The sequence below is a fragment of the Zootoca vivipara genome, chromosome 8, assembly GCF_963506605.1.
Source record: "Zootoca vivipara chromosome 8, rZooViv1.1, whole genome shotgun sequence".
In the NCBI taxonomy this organism is placed as follows: domain Eukaryota; kingdom Metazoa; phylum Chordata; class Lepidosauria; order Squamata; family Lacertidae; genus Zootoca; species Zootoca vivipara.
The window spans coordinates 64,675,941-64,699,204 of record NC_083283.1 but is presented as its reverse complement, the minus strand read 5'-3'; the positions used below and the strand labels follow the sequence as shown (position 1 = coordinate 64,699,204).

General features: G+C 44.9%; 1 protein-coding gene across 2 annotated transcripts in view; it reads right to left on the bottom strand.

The window, feature by feature from the left end:
- The window catches only part of SLC22A23 (solute carrier family 22 member 23), a 93,338-nt gene that overhangs the window by 51,840 nt on the left and 18,234 nt on the right, over nt 1–23,264 (bottom strand). For both annotated transcript variants that reach the window (XM_035126383.2, XM_035126384.2), the window contains exons 2-3: nt 14,488–14,591; nt 11,504–11,658 (exon numbers count right to left, since the gene is read on the bottom strand). In XM_035126383.2, the coding sequence (XP_034982274.1) occupies nt 11,504–11,658; nt 14,488–14,591 (259 nt within the window). The remainder of the gene's footprint in view (nt 1–11,503; nt 11,659–14,487; nt 14,592–23,264) is intronic.

Here is a 23,264-nt window from a genome sequence, read left to right as displayed (position 1 = left end):
CATCTGCAACATTAGCTACCTCCTAATGTATAAGCCCAAGAGAAGTGAAGGTAAAGAATTGCAATGAAGCCACACTATAATCTCCTGGTCAACACAGTGTTCCTTCAGTGCTGTAATGCTAAACTGATGGTTTATATTTCCCTTCCTGAGGATAGAGTGGCTGCCAGATCCCTGGACAAAATGCTTTACTTCAAGGCCCAGATTATTTACTGGCACCTGCTCTCTGCAGGCTTCTATTTCTTTTCAGCCACGTCCCCTGAAATGCTGTTAACAAAAGCTTACTGTTGTGACCAAGTCAGACTACAGTCCAGTAATTGAGAACTGGTCACATTGGTTCTCTAATAATAGTTCAAAGACCAAACTGGGGCGAGGGGCAAGTGGAGAGCTATAAAGCCCTTGGATATAGACTTCTCATTTGGAGAAACTCAAGTGTGTTAAACTAAATGATAGACTATTAAAAGGACTATCATTCTTTTTAATGACAGTCTGTTTAAACATTTGCTGTCCAAGGTAGTACAGTCCCTCGTACACATCACAGTTTCTATGTGGGGAATCCCAACTGTTTGAAAATAACTCAAATTAAACGAAACCATTTCAAATACATCACTGCTTCCCAAAACTTCTCTCCAAAGCAGTGCATTTTGACATGATGTGTGATTTTATATAAGGGAAAATTTCAAACGCTTCTAAAAATTCAGGGAGTGAATATTTGAACTGAAGATGGTGCTGCATTTGCTGTGCAGAATACCTACTGTTACCAATTTCAGATACAAGATGTGTTAGGGCACATTTTAATCCACATAATGAAATTTACTCTTGGATCAACCCACAAGTGTACATGCTTATGACCTTGTAAACTAAGCCAAGAAATTTGCTGTTCTGTTTGCAGAAACTTTGATCATGGCCAACTTGCCTTCTGCCCTTGATTGTTAAATTAATGGAATCAAAATGCACATTATCAGCGCATTCTACTTTTGCAGAAAGTCGTAACAACAATCCACATCATTACATCAAAATTTGGCTCTTTGTTGTCCTGCCTTTAATGCTATTGCTTGGTGCATATGCATCAATACATTCTGTACCCCTTTGCTCCTTTTCAAAAAGTTCCAGATATTGATCAAAGCAGTTCACCAAAAGAATTGCTTAAGTGGGATTATAATTGTAGGAGAATTGATAAAAGGAAAAGGTTCCAGCTAAAGAAAAAGTGCAGCATCTGATGAGCCAATATACAATCAATTTTCAGTACAAATTGAAAACCAGCAGAAATTCTGACTTGTTTGCTCAAAATACACACAGGGTCTTGGAGTGGATAGGTCTATGGTTTTATATGCTTTAGAAATGCTCACTTGATGGAAAGGGGGCTGTGTGTTGTTGTTAAACAGTTACAGTCAACTGGACCAACTACTCAGCTACAAGATCTCAAATAAGCTTTGTAGGGCAAACAGCACAAAGCCTTTCTTCACGCAGTTTTGAAGAAGGGTCTTGTTCGTTTCCCAGTGAAACCATTCATTTGTGAAAGATAGTTCATTTTGAAAGATAGAAAATTTTCTTTTTCTCTTTTAAAAATGCTTTATTGATTTTTTAAAAAAACGAAACAGTCAACAAAAACAATCCAAAATTGATACATGTTACAAAAAAAGATTTAGATTCGTACATAACTAATTCCAACATGACTTCCAATCACCCCATTGTGGTTCCTAAATTACATTTGACTACGCACTTTACTTTATCTCTCCTAAGTTGTTTTCAATTGGCATGTCATTACCAACAGATCTCTTTTCTTAACAAAATTAGAACTTTAAGTAGGTGTTCTAAATAAAGATAAAAATAATTACTGCTATACAACCAGTCTGAACTTTTTATTAAGAAAGCCAAGGTAGTGTATTAAAATCTTACAATCAATCAATAAATCAATCTGCTACCTGCTAACTTTTCTACTTTCTGTCTCCATTTGAGTGAGCATTAGAAACAACTAAGGCTGCTAAGCACACTAAGCTTTGAGTAAGCCCTACTTCCAATTAAATGGGAATATGAGAGCACTGCACAATCCTTTGAAAGCAATGGAATCAGGTAGTAATGTCTAAAAGTTTGATTTCTTTCAATAGGACTTAGCAACAGCTCACTTTTGCTGGAATGAGACCTCTGTGTTTAAATGTCTTATCTTACAAATTTAAATATGGATTATACATTTTCAATGACGTTGTATTCTGTAATTATGCAACCTACTAATTTTCAGATAAATCTCCAAGCTGACCCATAGTAAGTAGAATACACATCTGTTAAATGTTATTGAAATGACCTTTGTTCTGGGCCAGCTAGCCTTGAGTTGGAAGAGAGACTGGATCACTGAGATTTGCCAAAATCATCTACTTCCAGTATGTTCACATCACTTGCTTGTTTCCCTTTCCCAATAAAGGAGCAGGAGAAAACAAATCTGCCTCATCCTCCAGGTGACAGCTCTTTAGATATCTGAAGATGTCTCTTCTCTCAGTCTCCTCTTTAACAGGCTAAACACACACAATTCCCTTAATCGTTTCTCATTAGGCTTGGACCACTACTTCAATTGCCCTAACTTTTCACAGCATGATCACATTTCACAGCTAGGGAAACCCGGGTTAAGAAAGGTTAGTCACACCCATCTTGAATTTCTTCAGCCACCAATCAGCTCAGCACTTCAAGGGATAAAGGAGCTGGGACCTCATCCAAGGTAATAAGAGATCACCAACAGTGTATGATAAACAAACTAGTCTCATATTTCAGATATCTTAGAAAATATGTCCTGTTACTTTCAGTCAACATTATCAAGGTGCCCACACTGTCCTCAGCCAGAAGACCTATGAAGACATGACCTACACTGCTAGGGGAGAACTGGAACTTTTGTATGGCACACACCATAGCAGAATTTCTTGTGTCACATACACAAGGTTATTTCTCTTTAGCATAGATTACTTGCAAACCAAAAAAGGCGACAGCTGTAAGTAACTTAGGAACATAGGAAGCTATGTTTTGGATGTAAGGAATTGCTATCAAACAAAACTGAGCACTTCACCAAAACTATAATTTCCAGTAGTTTTGTGTGTGTGCATGTGTGTGTAGCATAGATATGTCCAAAGAGAAGGGAAAGGCAACAAGGAGAGAGAACATCAAAACAACAAGAGAAAAGTCTTTTATGAATGCACTGGAATAGCACAACAATATTTTAGTCTTCAAAGGCAGGGCTCTGAATGCTCCACTTAGGAAATCCCCAATTGCCATTAAAAAAATGGATTTTAGCTATGAAAACTGCTTGAAAAAGAGCCTTGGGATCTCAGAGCCACAGCTAGCTATTCAGCTTCCTCCTGAGCCCAATGTTCACCCAGGAGGCTGGTGCACCTTGCAGCTGAACCTCTACCTTGGAGCCCAAACTGCATTTGTGTTTCAAAACAGAAACTTCTACTGATTCACCGGTAAATATCTTCTCTGTGCACAGCCCCAACTGTTAGCACCTGAAGTTTAAGAATTATATCACAACCCCCAGCCTCTGAATTAGAAGATTTCCCATGCCAAAGTCTGACATGCCTTTGTCAAAAACATAATGTTTACAGACTAGAAAATTGCAACGAGTGCACAAGAATACAATGAAAATTTGATCAATTGAAATGATAAAAAGGCAGCAATGTTTTAAATTCGCAGTGCAGCAAGTTCAGAGAGACAAATGGCCTCTACATGAAACCTCCCAGCTATCCCTGGATCCCATGTAACAAATACCCAATGTTACCATTTCCATTTCCATTTCCTTTATTTTTATATTTCCATTATCAAAACAGCACTACCAGCAGTTTTTTGAATTAGGCAAACAGTAAGAGTGTTTCCATGGAGCACTGGCACAGGGATGAGATAATAAGGAGGACATTTTACTAATGAACTAGCCCTGTTACTAGTGCTATTATTATTTCCCACCTTTTCTCTAAGGCAGGCACCCCCAAACTTGGCCCTCCAGATGTTTTTCGACTACAATTCCCATCATCCCTGGCCACTGGTCCTGTTAGCTAGGGATGATGGGAGTTGTAGTCCAAAAACATCTGGAGGGCCGAGTTTGGGGATGCCTGCTCTAAGGAGCTTAAGGTGGCATACGCAACTCTCCCCCTCTCCAAAAAGTGGGTTACAGTTTTTCTGTGATTACTTTGAGCAGCTTTAGGTAAAGATAAAGGGACCCTGACCATTGGTCCAGTTGTGACCGACTCTGGGGTTGCTCGCTCATCTTGCATTATTGGCCGAGGGAGCCGGCGTATAGCTTCCAGGTCATGTGGCCAGCATGACAAAGCCGCTTCTGGCAAACCAGAGCAGCACACGGAAACGCTGTTTACCTTCCCGCTTGGAGCAGTACCTATTTATCTACTTGCACTTTGACATGCTTTCGAACTGCTAGCTTTATATATCTATAATTTTCTGGTCTACAGCCCATATGCATGTTCATTTCCAAATGGCCTTGGTGACGGGTTACAGTAGTTAAGTAACTGGCCATTCAAATATACAGGAGTGGAAGATTCACATAGATAAGGCAAAACTGAGTAACAACAATCTGACTCTAGATCTGTGCAGGAACTCACAAGCAGCAAACAAATTCGAAAAACAAAACGCTGACAATTTTATTTAAGGTATTAATATTCCACCTCTTAATCACACTGATTAACAGGCTGCTAAGGATATAAACATCTCAATAAGACAGTTTAGCATGACAGCACTTAAAGCAGACATCAAATGACAACAGGGGGGGGGGAACAGTAGCAGTGTTATACCTGCTATCGTATGCACACACACTTCTTGGGAATAAGCCTCATGGAACCCAGTCAGATGTACTTCTGAGTGAACACACATAGGACATCTTCGCGGTTTCAAAAGTTATTCCTTCTGCACCTAGTTTCTTGTAAAGAATACTGCTGGGACTATGAAAAAAACTCTAATACATCTATTGGATTTCTAGATTTGTTCAGATATATATTTTCCTGATAGCTATCATTATTATTTTGACAGGAGGCCTGGGGAGGGAGGTCCCCCAAAACCTTTAGGCACTACAAAGAAGCAGTCAATAATTAAAAACTAATAAATAATAAATAAAACAACAGATTTTGGAGTGGTGGGCGCAGAAAACCTTTGGGTGGGAGGCTATGGTCCATGGACTGAAGTTTAGCCACTCCTGATTTAGAATGAGGATCAGGATTGGTTCATTTAGCTCTGTCAATGGAGCTGCATTCTGAGCTTGTTCTTCCTGCTTTTTGCTATTTCTGACCAGGAGACAAACTTCTTAAATGGGTTAAAAAAATACTATTTTTTATAAAAAACTATTCTTTATTTATTTATTTCGACTGCATCAGACCAGCACGGCTACCTACCTAATACTTAAATGAGTACAGACTGCCTCTTCTGTGCTCTCCCCTAGTGATGGGGGGGGGAATCAATTCAGTTCACATCTAACAGCAAACCTACCTAATTTTCACTTCTCAGAACAATTCAAGAGCTGAAAACACAGCCATCCACAGTTCTCTGGATTTTGTAACGCAGTTCTCCAGCTGAAGAGTATTCATTAAAATGCATTATATTAGGGAAACAGTTTGCAAAAAATGTGTTTATTAGGAGAAAAATCACACTAAAATGTTAATGAATTTTGCTGGTGATTTTTTTAAAAAAAGAAAATTGCAAATTGTTGCAGACATGTGGAGAACTGAATTTAAGGTTGGAAAAATGAGAAACTGAGAGAACTGAAAGTGATGGATCTGTCCCTACCTCAGCACAGCCTGGCTTGTGAGGTACCGTAGATGCAAGCAGGATGAGGTATAGGGATGAAATTAGTTCATGCTTCAAACACTGCTATGCTTTGAAATTTGCATTGCTCTGAATTTTGCGACACAGTTCTCTAACAACAACAACAACAATGCATACAGAAATGTGCACATTAGTGAAAATAGCATACAAAACTGTATTATATTAAGGAAAATTAAATCCACATCAAAATGTGTACAAATGTTTGGGCAGACTTTTTTTAGAAGGTTGAATCAACAGAGAACCTACACAAGCGACGCTGACAACCCCCCCCCCACACACTTATTAAGCAAAATAGAAACATTGTCACCCCACCCTCCCCCCATCTACTTTCCTTCCCCTCTCCTCACCAATGTCTCAACAAATGAAACTGATTTGTAAAATTGCTAAGAGAGACATTGCACATATCTTTGTAAACCAAGAAAACCCATAATAATAATAATAATAATAATAATAATAATAATAATAATAATAATAATAAATTATTTTTAAAAAAGAAGGTTGAATCGAACATTAAGATTCAAAAACTGAGCGAAACCAAATCTGACAGATTAATCCATTGCTACCCAAGCTACAATCTGCTGAGCAGACATCCTGGCAGGAGGGTCTGCCTGCTAGCAGCTATGCCAAATCAAGGAATTATGTTTGGTAAAGTACCTCATCAAGCAAGATTCTTCATTTTTGCCTAAGCCTTTGGAAGAGCATGAGAATAGTCTTCTTGAGAGGGCTTATTCATCGGCTGTGACCCTATCTGGCACCTGCTCACAGTAATTCATGTTCTGGTTTCATCTAAATTAAACTACTGCAACATGCTCTAGACAGGACTGCTTTTGAAGGTGGTTTAGAAGCTTCAAGCGCTGCAGGTTGTGGCAGCCCTGTTGCTCATGGAGGGCAACTGATTGGCACATACAACAACTATTTTCTACTGGCAGCAATGGCTACTATCACAATTCTAGACCCAGTTTAAAGTACCTTTAAAGTCCTTAAATCTGCCTCCCTCAGCATGGTGCGATGCCTATTTTGAGACTACGGCTCCCATCATAATAACACTAGAACTCATGGGTGTCCAATGAAGCTGAATGTCGGAAGATGCAGGAGAGATAAAAGAAAGTGCAGCTTCATTAAACTACGGAGCTCATTCCCACAGGAGGCAGTGATGGCCACCAACCTAGATGGCTTGAAAAAAGGAATTAGACCAATTCATGGAGGAGGGCTATCAAAGCCATGATGGTTCTGCTCTGCCTCCACAGTTGGAGGCAGTGGTGCTTCTGAATTTCTGTGTGCTGGAAGCCGCAGGTGGGGAGGGTGTTCTTGCACTTAAATAATGCTTGCAGGTTTCCCACAAGCATCTGGTTGGCTACTACGGGAACACAATGATGGATTAGATGGATCACTGGTGTGATCCAGCACACTCTTATGCTTTTTGTCCTTGCTGGCTGGGACTGGGGGGGAGTCCTGAAGGGCACCAGGTTGGGGAAGGCTGGTCTAAATAGTTTGAGGCCGGGTTACCTTCAGGACCACCTATACCTACACAAACCTTCCCAAGACCTGAGACTGGACCAACATTGAGATCCACCAGAAGGGTTGGCACATGAGGCCAATGGTGCTGCCGGGTTTGTGGGGGCTTCAGGCAAGATGCTCCCCAGGACACTCTCTGTACCATTCTCCCCCCCCCCCTTTACACTAGCCTGGTTGTTTGCTCCTCCATCCTCCCATTTATCATCTTAGTGGCAGGAAAGGAATAAAAGGGTCACTTCTTTCACTGTGTGGGAAGTGGGGGAGGAGAGAGAAAGAGAGAGAGAGAAGGGACCTCTCCGTTCCCTTCCTTCCTTGCTTACAGGCTGGTTGATAAAAATGGGTCCCTTTTTTAATTCTCTTCCCCACTCCCCACCAGTGAAAGAAAAAGGGACCCATTCCCCTATCCCCTTCTTACCAAGCAGCAGAGATAGGAATGAAACGTCCCTTTCTCATTCTTTTTCCACATTTCTTTTAGAGGTGGTTGGGTCTACTGGAGCCAGCATGCATGACCACGTCAGATCGGAAAGCAACCTCTTCCATTCCCTTCTCAGACAGCTGCTTCCACCTGCCTATTCTCTCTCTCTCTCTCTCTCTCTCTCTCTCTCTCTCTCTCTCTCTCTCTCTCTCTCTCTCTCTCTCTCCCTGCTCCCTCTCTTCCCCTTTACCAGGTAAGCAGCATCACAACTTCTCTTTTCAACTCTGTATATAGATCAAGTGGGAGGCTACTAGAAGCAGGGCCCAAACAGCTGCGCCTGCCACCTTCAGTTCTCAGAGTATCTTTGGTGGAACCACTCTGGGGAATCTAGTTTTCTTTCTTTTTTTTCAGGGGTGTGTGTGTTACTGTCTGGAGCCATGCTCCAACCACAACAGCATGCCTTTGTTTTCCTCCTGCTGCTGCAGCAGCAATGCCAAAGCTCTAGAGATTCAGCAGATGGCAGAGATCAATTGTACAAACTGAAAGCAAGCCTGAAAACCTTGACCTTGGCCCCAGATAGCACTGTACCCCTGCGTTTATTCTATTCCATCTATTTTTTTTTATTCTATTCCATCTAAAGGTCTGTGAGGTTTGGTGGTTGTGGGGGAAAGGAGAGAAACGAACAGTTCTTTCCCCAACCTAACACACCCATTCTTCAAAGTGAAGCTGTTTCTGGATAGATAACTCCTACTAGCACTATTAAAACCACTGCTCCCCACACCATCATTGATACTGTGTTCTGTTGCCCCTACCACCCTGATATGTTCATAGCTGCTATGAGTGGGAAAGGTGAAGGTCCAATTCAACAGAGCAGACATAGGTGGGGGGAGGAACTGTGCAATCCTTTAAAGTCAATTATATAAAGCACACATTCATTTAAACACGATTACCCAACACTACCCATGAAATGTCTCTGATTCTCTCCCACCCCCCAGTGGATGCCCCCACAACCCACTAGGTCGCTCCCCAGGCTCATCATCTCCCCATTGTTCATTCCCCCCAGGCTCATCCTCCTCCTGACTCTGCCAGCCTGTGACAGTTGCTCTACTAAACTTACTTGCTTTTCAGGGAGGGCTTCCTGCATCTTCCCCTGCCCCCTGCCCACAAAGACCACGGTGGTAGCAGGGAGACCTATGGCAGCCCCCCCCCTCCCCATCTTCAAACTCAGTCAGAGTTCTATTCAGCAGACTGCTTATCATAATGTGAAAACCTCTATTTCAATTGTAGCAGAGGCTACTTTGTCATTGTATTTTTCCTTCGCCACATGTTAAAGCAGCCCGACAGCATTTTCAATAGGCACAGTGACTTAATTCTCTACTACAACAAGATTATTTTCAGAGCCCAGCCACCTGCTTATTCTGGCCTATGCTTCCTATTTTTGCAAGATGATTTTTAGCTCGACCATCCATGAAATTACTGAACATGCCGCAACTGTGTGCAGATCTGTGCCACTGCGTATATGCTTTTGTGCTCTAAGGTTAAGGTGGTCATAGAGGTGGACCACAGCATTTTAATGAGGTAGGTGTTAAAAATGACAGGAGCATCTACCTGAAAAATGGAAAATTATTTCCACTTGCATAGATTTATACACTTCACCTTTTCGCTAAGAACTACTGCTGTGCTTAGGTGATCCTGTCAGAAGTTTTAAAAACAAGAAAGGAGAAGGGAGAGAGAACCTTCCTTGTCTTCTAAGAAGAAAATATGACACATTAGCCACTCAGTGATGAGCAAAAAGGCATCTGCCCATGCTTAGATGCACTCTTCACATTTAGTTCTTCCATTGGCTGAGCCTTGACTCAAGGGCTCCCATAGTCAGGGGGTGCTTGCTTGTCAGATTTAAGGCTGATTTGACAGTTCTAACTCCCTGGTGCTCACTAATTTGCCTTGACTCTCCTCGAACAGCGTATCTTTACAAAGGATTCTCAATCCTGTTCTTTCTTAAGAGTTTATGATGGCAGTAAAGATTAAGATTTTCCTTCTGAAAACATTCAAATGTTAAAGTCTCCAATCACATGAATATTGGGCATCAATGTTTGTACAGTATACTGCATGCCATTTGAGTGACAGTAAGCAAAAGCCTAGAAGAGTCTACTCAGAAGAACACTCCATTCAATTCAGTGGCACTGACAGGTAAGTGGATGTAGAGCAAAAATGCATTCACAGCAACAATGCATGTCGGGGTTAAGAGTTACAAATTTAGACTTGATGTTCATCATAAGCGTTCAAAGGAAGTGGAAAGGATCTAAATGCAAAGACGGGGATTACTATCAAACAAAAAACCTCTCTGCTGATTTTCTGAATGGGTTTGCCATGTGGTTAAGGGACTGCCACTGAAGAAACACAGGACTCAAAATATAGATCCCACCAATTAGTCCATGAGATTTCGGTTTCAATTTCTGTTGAGTGGAGATTATAGGTCTTAAACTTATAAAATAGTCAGAGTCACCAAAGTGGTGAAAGAAATTGAAATCCTACAGTGTCAGGTGATTAAATATAAAAGATAATATAATTCCACAATTGCATTTTGTATCAGCAATGTAAATTAACTGCATTATTCTTGTTTGATGGAATCTTTCCCACCCCCATACCTTTCTATTCAACTTGGTAAGCTCAATACATTAAATGCTATAATGCTTTGAGCATGGTGTAATATTGTTTCTGCAAGCTGCCTTGAGGGCTTTGATGGTGGAAAAGCAGTGTATGCATATTTAAACAGACAAGCAAATATCCCATACTTTATTGACATTGGCTTGGTTCCAAAGATGCCCTTCCACTAGCAGAAAGCCTCCTCCACTTACAAGAGTGATTTCTAACCAAGCGAAAGAGTGTTGCATTCTGGTTGTTTTTTTAATGTGTCTGTACTAGAGGAGGGGTAAGGGAGCTCACGAGCCTGGGGCTTGTTCAGGTAATGCTTAACCACAGTTTAGTGTTACAGCCAAATGAAGCAAATCACCCATTTCCTGCAACAACATGTAAAACTGTATTAAGGATGATGGTTTTACATGCAGGGTAAAATAATATTAACAACGGCATGCTAATAATTGCAGAATCCTGCACTCTAATGATACTGAGGCTTTCTTTTTCAACTCAGGGCCTCCTGGAGACAAGGATAAAGAAACAGTACTAAATTATTACCAGCAACTCCTTATAATGAACCAATGCATCAACACACAGCTTTCACTTCAATTGAGGTCTCACTGATCTCAGCCATTTAAAAACAAAACAACAATAGCAAATTCATGGGAAATGTCTCCATCAACGTATATTAGTTTCTGAGAAGTCAAAGAAAGCTTCCATGATTAGATACAGGGTACCATAGATTATTGAATGCTGCAAACAATTAATTATGCCATACCTGTGAGTTTCCAGAGGCACCTGACCGGCCATAAGTGGAGACACACTGTTGGCCTGGGTGGACCTTTGGAGTGATCCAGCAGAGTTCTGCTGATGTTCTTATAGAGGGGTACAGATTTCAGTAAGAAAGCACTGCATTACTACTGCTTCTGTCTTGATACTGTGGTTATGCACTAGATGCAAGGCATTCTGTCTAGTTTCCCCAACAACACGACACAAGAAAATGCATGCTGAATTAGCATTTCATTTCTCTTTTTTTCTGCATAATGTTGAAACACAGTCCGCAACAAATTTTGGCATATGGGAGAAGATATGTTTCTTAAGGTAGGCAGGATGTATTACAAAAGCAATACTTACTTAATACGTACAATGAAAGGATTATTCCAGCCAGGCAAAACCCTTCGAAAAACCTGAGTGTGCTGAACATCGTCACATTCACGGAGAGGGCCACAGTCAGTCCAAATATCAAAATGAATAGAACAGAGAAGAGCAGCACTGGCCGACGACCAACCCTACAGAAATGAAAAGAGGAACAAAGCCAAATGTATTCCAAATTCCATACTCCATTTTTCAAATGAGAGTTCTGCACTGGATGCAACATTCCCCATCCCCCTACAACTTTGATTTTTAAATTTCTCTATGAAGATATTGCTTAAGGAGCAATATCACACAGCAGGTCTGTAAGCAATATGTGTTGCATTTTGAAATAATATACCTTTGTTTTTAGAACAGCAGGCTCCACTCAGGTGTTCTTAGAGAGGGGGAATGCTACAACTAGGGTGCCCATCACCAAATGCTACCTACCCCTCTTACATGGCCTAATACTGTTCATGTTTCTTCATGGGTTACAGGGTGAATAGGAAGGAGACATGAAGTTCAATGTAGAATGGGCACCCAGAGAAGGGTCTCCAATAACAACACAGGGAGCCTGTGATAATCCACTGGTATCAGTGTTTCCCAAACTTCGGTCTCCAGTTGTTTTTGGACTACAATTCCCATCATCCCCGACCACAGCTCCTGGTGGCTAGGGATGATGGGAGTTGTAGTCCAAAAACAGCTGGAGACCCAAGTTTGGCAAACACAGATCTAGATGTTGTTGGACTACAATTCCCACCAAACATGACCATTGGCTATACAATGTACTGGCTGCACCGATGGGAGTTGCAGTCCAACAACACAGAGAGCCTCAGGTCCCCCACTCCTGTCATGCGGCATCAGGATCTGCTTTCCAGTGGGAGGTGGGGACAAAAACCCACTGGGTGTGTGTGTCTGAAAGCTCTCCAGAGTTCTTTTTTATTTGAATCCTGACTTGTAGACTCAGCAGTTTCATCATTATTTGGTTTTGAAGGGTGGTTTGAGGGCGAGGATAAAAGCAAACCCTTTTTCATTCACAAACATTTTGGTGTCCTTATTATCTAGCAAAATGCACAGCACCTACTTAAAACTGAATTTCTCGAAATCGCTATTGCTTTGCATTGGTACCTTTCGAATTTCCAAAGATATACACTGGAGCCGTTCTTTTCAAGACATCTCGGACTAAAGATCTCTCACAACATACACAATTGTTCTAGTGCCATCCACTTCTTGTGCAGCAGTTCTCAGCTCACAAAGCAAATAGATGCAGCTAAAACGAAACACCCCTTGCAATCAAAAACCCTACGCAAAAGCATGTTTTATTCCTTAAGGAGCCTGCTGTGCATAGCTGCCAAGTTTTCCCTTTTCTCACGAGGAAGCCTATTCAGCATAAGGGAAAATCCCTTTAAAAAAGGGATAACTTGGCAGCTATGCTGCTGTGTGTGTGACTATTTCCAACCAGCAAAGCAGAAGCAGGTGGAGATGCTATCTATGACTGCTGTGCCATAGATTGAAGCCATTATCCAGATGAGATCAAAGTCCTAACAGCTAATCCAGCCTCAAGTAGCGAACATGTTTAATAAAGCATAGTCTTGGTTTCTGCTGGTTGCCAAGCAACAGGAAGATGGTCTAGCAGGGGTCTAACAAGGGATTTCTTAGTTACAGGTAGGTTGGTCTGACACAGTCAAAACAAAATTAAAAAATCCTTCCAGTAGCACTTTAGAGACCAACTAAGTTTGTCATAGGTATGATCTTTCGTGTGCATGCACGATTCTTCAGATACACTGAAACAGGGATTTCCTAGTTTGGTCTATTTACATGTATGTAAGACCATTTGGAGAAATATTTTCCACAATAGCTTTTTTTGTTTTATTTGTTTGTTTGAAGACCAAGAGAGGTATTTTTCTGACTGCAGCATAGATTCAGTGTTTTGCATCTCCTCCCACCCACTGCCTCACTCTTTTTGTTCTCCATGGAACTAGACCTGCTAAGAAGATTCTCAGCTGTATCAACAAGTTGCAAGAAAACCTATGTGCTCACTTCCAATATGCAACATATTTGGGAAAGCTTTTTCATTTAAATAAAGTTCAGGCCACTCAGTAGTGTCAGTGGTCGTTAGCCTTTCATTTTACTGATTATGAAACATGCCTGCCTGCATCTTCAGTTTCCATGTGCATCACTTGCAGAATCAGGTACTGGAGGCACATATTTGATGCATGCTGGTATGCACATCGGAGAGTGGGAATTCTATATGCTACAGATATAAGAACACACATCTCCATCTGCATACTTGCATAACTGGTCATGTAAAAATACTTCATTTTCAAGCACACCTAAATTTGGATTGGGATGCAAGAAGGAAGAGCTCCTTTTGCAAAACACAAGAATTCCCCCCCCAAAAAAATGCAATTTTTATTAGTATTGGAAACAGCTATTTTTTTTCTTTCTGCAATTCAGATTTGTATCTAATTTGTACGTCAGCGTTCTCTTCTCTTACTGGTGGAGGACCACATGATTGGACAGGAATAAATTTATGTGTCTCTGAAGGAATTGCATCTTTGTACTGGGGAAATACTGAGTATCATTTCAGGTTAAGTCGCACTTTTGTTTTCCTTGCTCTCTCCATCTTCTTCCCTTTTTTTAAAAATGTTGTTACATAGTGACCCCAAGCTGGTCCAGCCACCTCTGCAAGGCTATCGCAGTTTAATAAAATTGGGCTGCTAGCCAGCTTTAGTGCAAGTACATCAGATTAAGCCACCCGTGCTATCTCAAGCACCTTCTTTAAAAATTTAAAATGACTTCGTTTTCCACAACAACAATATCAATCAACAGCAAGTCAGCTGTGGAATACACTGCGCTTGTGACACATGCTTTGAAGTGGAATGCTAAGGAAGAGGTAATAGCATTCAAAGTGGAGAAAAGCAGTTTCATAATGCTTTAGAGAGACATATTTATTGTTTTTAATCTCCGTGTGAATTTGCACTTACCAGTCAGCTATACATCCTGTTATTAGGTAGCCAAAGATTAATCCTACAAGCAAAGAGAATTTTGCGATGTGGACTTTCCAGGCAGAATCACAAACAAGATCCCACTAGAAAAGAAGAAAACAAGATGCATTTAAAATGTGCACTCATACACCTGAATAGAATTACTTATAGCATGGGTAGCTGGTGAGCTACCCACCAGAGGAGGGCAAAACACTCATCATCCCTGATGGCTGGATATGATGAAGATTGGAGCCCCACAGCATCTGTAGAGCAAGCTTTTAAAGCACCTTTCCAGAGAATTTTTCATACGTAGGTGTGAATACCAGATTGTACACCAGGGCTTGCTCACCTGTAATCATCCATTCAGAGAAGCTGGGTTTACTTTAAGCCTTTAGAGTTCTGGGAAGTTTGCATGCACTCACTATCATAAGCTGTTCCAATAAAACACCTTCTGCAGTAATAGGTATCAGTGACTACTATTAATCTAGCAGTTAACAAAATGAATTCTGCCCTAACATTTTAGCTATGGCTGTCAACTAATTCATGATTTTTAAACCCAATTTAATTCCCCCCCCCGTCTCAAACAGGGTGGATTTGATTTAAATCAAATCGATTTAAATCACGATTTAAATCACTAATCAGTAAGACTTGATTTAAATCTTCTTTTTTACAGAAAGACACATTCTTGCTGGTATAATCTTAATATTTACAACCAGATGAAGGTTTCATTTTTGGAATAATAAATTTTCAGAGTAGTTTTTACAATTATATCAAAAATTACTGATTTGGTTATACTATTAGAAATACATAGACAGATAATTATGAAATTATTGTGAGGTTTAGTAAGTTAACGGTTTATATTTGGACAACTTTTCTGATATACTGTATTGGAAGGAGAAAAATAATAACTTCCTTAATAACAACTTAAACAATTTATTAACTAAAACATTAACATTATAGCATATGTATCCATGCTTGGTAACTGATGTGCTTAAACAATAAAAAACACACACAAAATAAACACCTTAGACCGAGTTTAACACACATGAAAAACTTTAAACAAACCCTTATTTCCTGATGAATAGCCTTTGGACTATAATGTAACTTAAATAGAAAACTATCTTTAGAGAGATTTTCCCCCAGAAAGCATTTTATTTTTTAAAATCCGATTAAAAAACAACAACACCCCAATTTAAATAAATAAATAAAAATCATTGGTTTTTATCCACCCTGCTCTTAAGCAAGCTATGTTTTATCAATAGAAGAGACCTGGTGGTTTAGGTCAAAGGCTAACTACCGTAATTATAGTTGTTCTTGTTGTTGCTGTTGTCATTGTCATCATTATTTAAATAAATTGTAGCCTGCGGGGGGGCGTGGTGCCCAGCATGAGCGGGGGGGGGCAGCCACGATGGCCCCCCACCAGGATTGCACTGCTGGGGGTGGTGCGCTCCCCACACACTCCTCTTCCTCCGCCAGTGCTGAAGACAAACCACCATAAAAAAACTACAGTGCTGTCTGAGGGGCCATCGCTATACATGCAGATTCAATCCACGACACCTCCAGTTCAAAGGTTCTCAGGTAGTTGGGCTGGGGAAGACCTGTCATTGAAACTCAGGAGGACTGCTCCAGGTTGGAATAGCAGGAGACATATTGGAATACAGGCGGACTCATAGCCTGATTCAGTATAAAGGCAGCTTCTTAAGTTCTTATATAAATAACGTCTTCTTTTTTTGGATCCTGCTAAAAAGCATAATCACTAGAGCACCACACTTTCTGAGAAAGGTTTTGGACAGATGAAGCAGGATAGGAAAACATGGCTGATATTCAGCCTCATCATCCAAACCTGCTCAACAAGCTATTTTAAGGGGTTCCCCCCCCTCAAGAGTGGGAATGAATGGGATACGGCACCAGGGTGTCTGTTCCTCTGCTGCCTTCACACAGCTGAGATAACATTTCCCAGGCCTAAATGTTAGCTGGAAGGCATGTGGAACACATAGTTGCTGCATCACAAGGCACAGTGGCCAAACCACATTAACAGGATTCCTCTGGGTTTCTCCACAAAAGCTCTTCTCATGACAGAAGAGCAGCCTGACCACAGTTTTCTGCATGAGGAGGTCTGCAAATGACAAGAGATTCTGAAGTCAGTGCATACAGTCAAGCTACATGAAAAAGATGGGGGAACCTGAAGTGGCCTCTGCAAATATAGTTTTCAGAACCTGAGCTGGAAGATCAATGGAGGACTACGTATACAACCTCAGAGGTAGTCAGCGAAGATCTGAGTTGCTAGGTAGCTACTTATGAAAAAAGCTTCAGCATAATTCATGCATGATTATATGAGGCATATTTAGCATGATTCACATAGGAAATCTCTGAACAAGGCATTACATAGAAAGAAGACATCAGGTGCCTGTAGCAGCTATAGTATTCCGGCTACTGCTGCAGTATTATGTAGCTAAGGACATTTCCAAGCAAGGGGGCTATACTTTGCTTTTTTCTGAGAGAGCATTACAGTACTTCTGATATTTGGTACTTTCCTAGCTCATACGTGCCTCAGTAATGAACTGGAGGAGAGGCAATAAACCGAAGCTCAATCTAAAAAAGACCTGAGACATTGTGAGTGGGTGGTTCCCTAGACCGGATGGGTGGGTGGTTGCCTGCTCTTGATGGCATTACACTCCCTCTGAAAGAGTGGGTGCACAGCTTGGGGGGTACTTGTGGCCTCAGTGCTGTGGAGTGCCTTCCATCAGCTTCCCAGCTGTGCCCCTATCTAGACAGGGATGGCTCAACTTCTGCCACCTACGTTCTGGTAATCTCCAAGTTACATTGCTGCAATGTATACATGGGGCTGCCTCTGAAAAAGGTTCAGAAACTCCAGCAGTTGTAGAGGGAAAGTAGGTGGCAGAAAGAGAGGAAGGAATAAAATGGGGTGCCTAACCCAGTTCTGGCTCCTGCCACACCCACCACTAAGCATGCACCCTCTGACAGATTACAGTGCCCCCACCAAGCAAATGTTACCCTCCAAAGAGAAAAAGCTTCTCATGCCTGCTTTAGCTCATCAGAGTGTTGGCTGGCACTCAGCAAAAAGTAGGTTGCAACAGATCACTTCCTACATTGGTTGCTCCTGCCACCATTAATGCCCTTTCTGGAACTGGCAGCAGCTGCCTCCAGGTAAATGGCTTTCCCCAAAGTGGCTATTAAAAAATGTCTGAACTGAATGCTAGCAAAGCAGCCAGGGGAGACCGTGCAGACATAGCATCTAGCGCCTCCTAGTTCTGTACACAATTTAACACAAACCAAATTTCCAAACTCGCCAGCCTGTACCCTGAAAGGAAACCCTTAACGAAGCCTTGCATGTGTCATGGGACCTGTTAGCTTCCGCCCTTAACAGAGGGCGCAATACCACATTCATTCCCTCAAAAACAGCCAGGTGCCATTCCCATCACGACATAGCACAGTTGCTCGTTTCCCTCTAGGCTACTCACTGAATAATATTTTTGAAATGCAAAGCTATGCAGCAGAGCTTTCCTTCTTTGTGTGGTGTCACAGTGGCCGGAGTGGACTACTTCAGAGTAACGACGCTACGCAGCTCTGCATTTTATTCTTTTATTGGTGCTGCGTATTTACAGTGCTCAAGTCATTGCTATTTACACGGAGCGATGTTGTCAGTCGGTTTCAGAACCTCCTAATGGCTTTTGGCGCGTCTTTCTCCAACACAAAAGCTTTGGCAGACCCATCCTCTTGCCCCTCCTCTTCCTGCGTAATTCGGGAGTTGGAGGGATGGGTCTTCCCCCCTTGCTTGCCCCTTCCTGTCCCACCTGGGACCCTGGCTCCTCTACCTTGCCTGAGCCTCGGACACGACTTCCTGCTTCCCCACTGGAATCGGAACTCTCCCTGCTTTCCCCTTTGCTCGGGGACGGGCTTGAACTCAGGAGGGGAGGGACTTCGCGATATCCCCTGTCCCTCACATCCACCCCCCTCCCAAGCTCTCCTTCACCCCTCCCCAGGCCCCCCCCATGTGTCGGTGACGACTGGAAGCCTAAGAACTCAGTGCTCTCCGAGCCCGTTGGTGTGAATACCTCCCCCCAGTCCTGCGAGCCCCCCCCTTCCGCCTGGGCGGACGGGAATCCCAAAAAGTCCGTGGCGTCAGAGCTGGTGGGGGTAAAAACGTTCTGCCAATCTGCTCCTTCCTCTGACTGGGTGGATCTCGGTGACACCCATACCTCATCCTCTGGTTCCTCAAACTCCGCTTCCCAGCGCCATGGTGAGCTGCTCTCCCGTGCCTCCTCCTCCTCCCCCTCCCTTTCCATGTGCCAGGGCTTGGGTCTGTGGGGAAAGAGGGCGTGAAATTCTTCCACCAAGAATTCCTCCTGTATCTGAGTGGCTGGGACCCATTCATTCTGGGACGGTGGAGCATCCTCCCATGCCATGAGGTACTCCAGTCCCCCCACCCCCCACCTTGAATCCAGGATGGCCGTGGCCTCATTGAGTTGCTCCCTGCCTTCCCTCTCCCCCCCTCCCTCGGGGGTTTGTTCGCTGTCTCGGAGCCTGCTGCTTTCCCTGTACGGCGACAGCAGCGATCTATGAAACACTGGATGCACCCTCATGTCCTCTGGCAGTGCCAGCCTGTATGCCACCGGGTTTACCTGTTGCGTGACCGTGAAGGGGCCCAGCCTTTTGGGTGCCAGCTTTTTGCACCTCCCTCTGGTGGGAAGGCCCTCCGAGGACAACCACACCTTGTCCCCCACCCTGATGACCTCCCCTTGTCGCCTGTGGCGATCTGCCCCCTTTTTGTACGCTTCCTTGGCCCTCTCCAAGTGTTCTCTGAGCTGCTGGTGCACCGTCTCCAGTTCCTCTGCCCAATCCTCAGCCTGTGGGCCCTCCTCCTCCTCCTCCTCCCTCTCCCTCTCTGGGAAAGATCTGAGGTCGCGCCCGTAATTGGCCTTAAAGGGCGACACCCCTGTGGAGACGTGCACTGCATTGTTGTAGGCAAATTCTGCTAGTGGCAAGCGATCCACCCAGTCCGTTTGCCGCTGGCTGACGTAGCATCTCAGGTACTGCTGCAGAATGGCGTTGACCCTCTCCGCTTGTCCGTTGGTCTGCGGGTGTCTAGCCGTCGACAAGCTGACCTCCACCTGCAGGAGGTTCATGAGCCGCCGCCAGAACCTGGAAACAAATTGGCGGCCACGATCCGAAATAACCCTTAAAGGTAATCCATGCAGTCTGAAAATGTGATCAACAAACAGTTTGGCTGTCTCTTCTGCCGAGACTGCCCTGGCACACGGTATAAAGTGACACATTTTGGACATAAGGTCCACCACCACCAACACTGCAGTCTTACCCCTGGACGAAGGCAGATCTGTGATGAAGTCCATGGACACCACTTCCCACGGCCTGTGTGGTGTGGCTAAGGGCTCCAGCAACCCTGGTGGCGCTGCTCTGACCACCTTCGCCCGCTGGCAGGTGGTACAGCCCCTTACATAGTCTCGAACATCTTCCCGCACCCCTGGCCACCAGAAGTGTCTCATGACTAGGTGAGCGGTTTTGTCCCTTCCAAAATGCCCCGCTGTAGGGTTGTCGTGCATCTGCTTGAGGACCGTACGTCGAAGCTGGGTGGTGGGTAGGTACAGCGCACCCTTGTAGAAAAGCAGCCCTCTGCGTTCTGCAAAGTCTTTTGCCTGCTCCCTCCCCCCTCTCAGTTCTCTGAAGATGCGGTTGGCAAATTCATCCGCTGCCGTCAGTGCTGTGAGTTCTGCCTCGCTCACCACAGCTGCTCCGCAGGACCATGCCGACGGGGGGAAAATGTGCCTTGGGGCTGGTGGCGCCTCCTCCTCCATGTACTCTGGCTTGCGGGAGAGGGCATCCGCCCTGACATTCTGCTCCCCCGGGATGTAGTGGATGGAGAAGTTGAAGTTCGAGAAGAACTCTGCCCACCGTATCTGCCGCTGGTTGAGCACCCTGGCAGTTCTCCAGAACTCCAGGTTCTTGTGGTCTGTGCACACCTGGATGGGGTGCTTCGCGCCCACCAGGAAGTGTCGCCAGTGCTGGAACGCAGCGTAGATCGCAAGAAGTTCCCTATCAAACACTGTGTAGTTGCGTTCAGGCTGTGTCAGCTTCCTGGAGAAGAAGGCACAGGGTCTCCACTCCCTGTTGGCGTCCAGTTGCAACAAAATTGCGCCCACAGCTTTTTCAGAAGCATCTGTCTCAATGCGTAGGGGCGCGTCCTGCACCACATGGAACAGGTTTTGGTCTGAGGCGAACACTCTCTTGAGGCTTTCGAACGCTGCTTGCGCCTCTGGTGTCCACTTGAACTTCTGCTTGCCTCTCAGGCAGTCCGTGATGGGAGCCGTAACGCGAGAGAAGTTCTTGATGAACTTCCTGTAGAAGTTAGCGAAGCCTAGTAGGCGTTGGGCATCTTTGCGCGTCCTGGGGCTGTGCCAGTCCAGGATGGCCTGCACCTTGTCCTTGTCCATCGCCAGCCCCTTGTCTGACAGCTTGTAGCCCAGGAAGTCCACCTCTTTGGTGTGAAACGTGCACTTCTCCAGCTTCACATACAGGTGGTGCTCCTTCAGGCGTTGCAACACCTCTCTGACATCTTTCACATGCTGCACTGGGTCATTCGAGTAGATAAGGATGTCATCTAGGAAGACCAAGCATTTCCTGAAGAGGAGGGACCCCAGGACGTGGTGCATGAAGGCCTGGAAGCATGCTGAGCCCCCTTGCAAACCGAAGGGCATCACCAGATATTCAAAAGAGCCCAGAGGCGTGAACATCGTGGTTTTCCATTCATCTCCTTCCCGGATCCTGATCAAGTTGTACGCCCCCCTTAGGTCCAGCTTGGTGAAAATCTTGCCCCTGCGTGCCGCTGTCAGGAGATCATCCACTCTGGGCATGGGGAAAGCCACGGGCTCTGTCACCGAATTCAGCCGTCTAAAGTCCACCACAAGACGGCGCTGTTGCGTGTCTTTCTTGTCCACCCAGAAGACCGGGCTGCCCCCTGCTGCCTTGCTTTCCCTTATGAACCCCCGCTTGAGGTTCTTGTCGATGAAAGCGCGCAGATCCTCCAGCTCCTGGTCTGACATGGCGTACAGCTTGGCTGGGGGTATCGTCGCCCCTGGCACCAGGTTGATCTGGCAGTCAAAAGGCCTGTGCGGGGGTAGGTGGTCGGACTCCGCTTCGCTGAAGACCTCCTGCAGGTCCCAGTACTGCTTGGGTATTGCCTCACCCCCTTTGATATGCATGGTGGCCACCGTGGCTATCGGAGGCCCCTCCCCTGGTTGGTGCTGCATGCAATGTTCCAGACAAAAGTCTGACCCAAACGTGATGCACCTCTGGTGCCAACTGATGGAGGGGTCGTGGCGCGCCAGCCAGCTCATGCCCAAGACGATGGGGGGGTCTGAGATGGTGGTGACGTTGAACGCCAGTGTCTCTGAGTGCCTTCCCACCGTCATTCTCATGGGGGGGGTTTGATGTGTGATGGCCCCTCCCAGCAGCTCCCTGCCGTCAATGGTTGCTACGTGCAGAGGAAAATCCAACTGCAAAAGCTGGATTTGGTGCTCTTCTGCAAAGCTTCTCGAGAAGAAGTTGGCGGACGCCCCACTGTCAATTAAGGCGAGGACCGTCAGGGGATAGCCATTTGGGAGCGTTAGCGTCACTTCTAGAACCACTCCTGCTCTGGGAGGGGTGGGCTGGCTCTGCACCTCTCTGTGCGGGTGGGCGGGCTGGGGCTGTTGTCTGCTGACTGTGCCTGGCTGCTGCCCCTTGTCTCCTGCAGCCAGGCTTTCCCGTTTCCCTGCTGTGGTGCTGCGTCAGTGGGGGAGGGCACCACCGTTCCCGCCTTTCCTTGCCACTCCCTGCGATGTGGGCAGTCTCTGACGAGATGCTGGGGTGAGTTGCAGAGAAAGCAATTCCCGCCCCTTCCCTCCTTGCGTCTTGGCGCCGCTGGGGTTTGAAAAGCCCGCGCGCGCGCGCTATCAATCTGCATGGGCTCCTGGTCCTGGCTGGCTCCAGGCGTGGCCTGAAAGGGTTGTTGAGGGAGTGGCTTCTCCTGCGACCGTGGGAACCAAGCCCGCTTTGCGCGCGTCGCTTGCTTGTCGTTCCACCGGGATTCCTGCCTCACCCCCACCGCCAGAGCTGCTTTGCTCAGCTGATCCATAGTACTGGGCTTTGGACCTCTCGAGAGTTCATCCTTCACCTCCTCGCTCAAACCCAAGTAAAACGCAGCTTGCATGGGAGGCGAATCCAAAACCCACCCCAGTCTGTGCACCAGCATGGTGAATTTCGCCCAATATGCGCGAACTGTCATATTTCCTTGGCGTAAATTATGCAGTTCCTCCTTAGTCTGGTCCAAATGACTATCGGACGAATACATCGTCCTCAAACCTTCTAGAAATTGTTGGACATTTTTCATGCAAGGATTCTTGGTTGCGATTAATGGTCTTAGCCACTCCCTGGCTGCTCCGGTGAGATGTTCCACAATAAACGCTACTCTGTGCTCATCATCGGGGAACTCATTCTGGTGCAGCTCAAGAGCATACACGATCTCAGTCTCAAAGCCCTGAAACTCCTTCGGGTCTCCATTGAACTTGCTTACAAGGGTCCCTGCTCTCCTTCCTGGCAGCACTTGGACTTGGGGAGCCCCTCCCGCCTTGTTTTTCTCTGCATCCAGCTTGTTTTGGAGGTCTACCGCCACCGCCCTTAAATGCTGCTCTTTTTCCTGGAGCTCTCTCACCTGTTCCGCAAGTTGTAGCCGGTCGTCCTGGACCTTCTTAGTCTCCTCT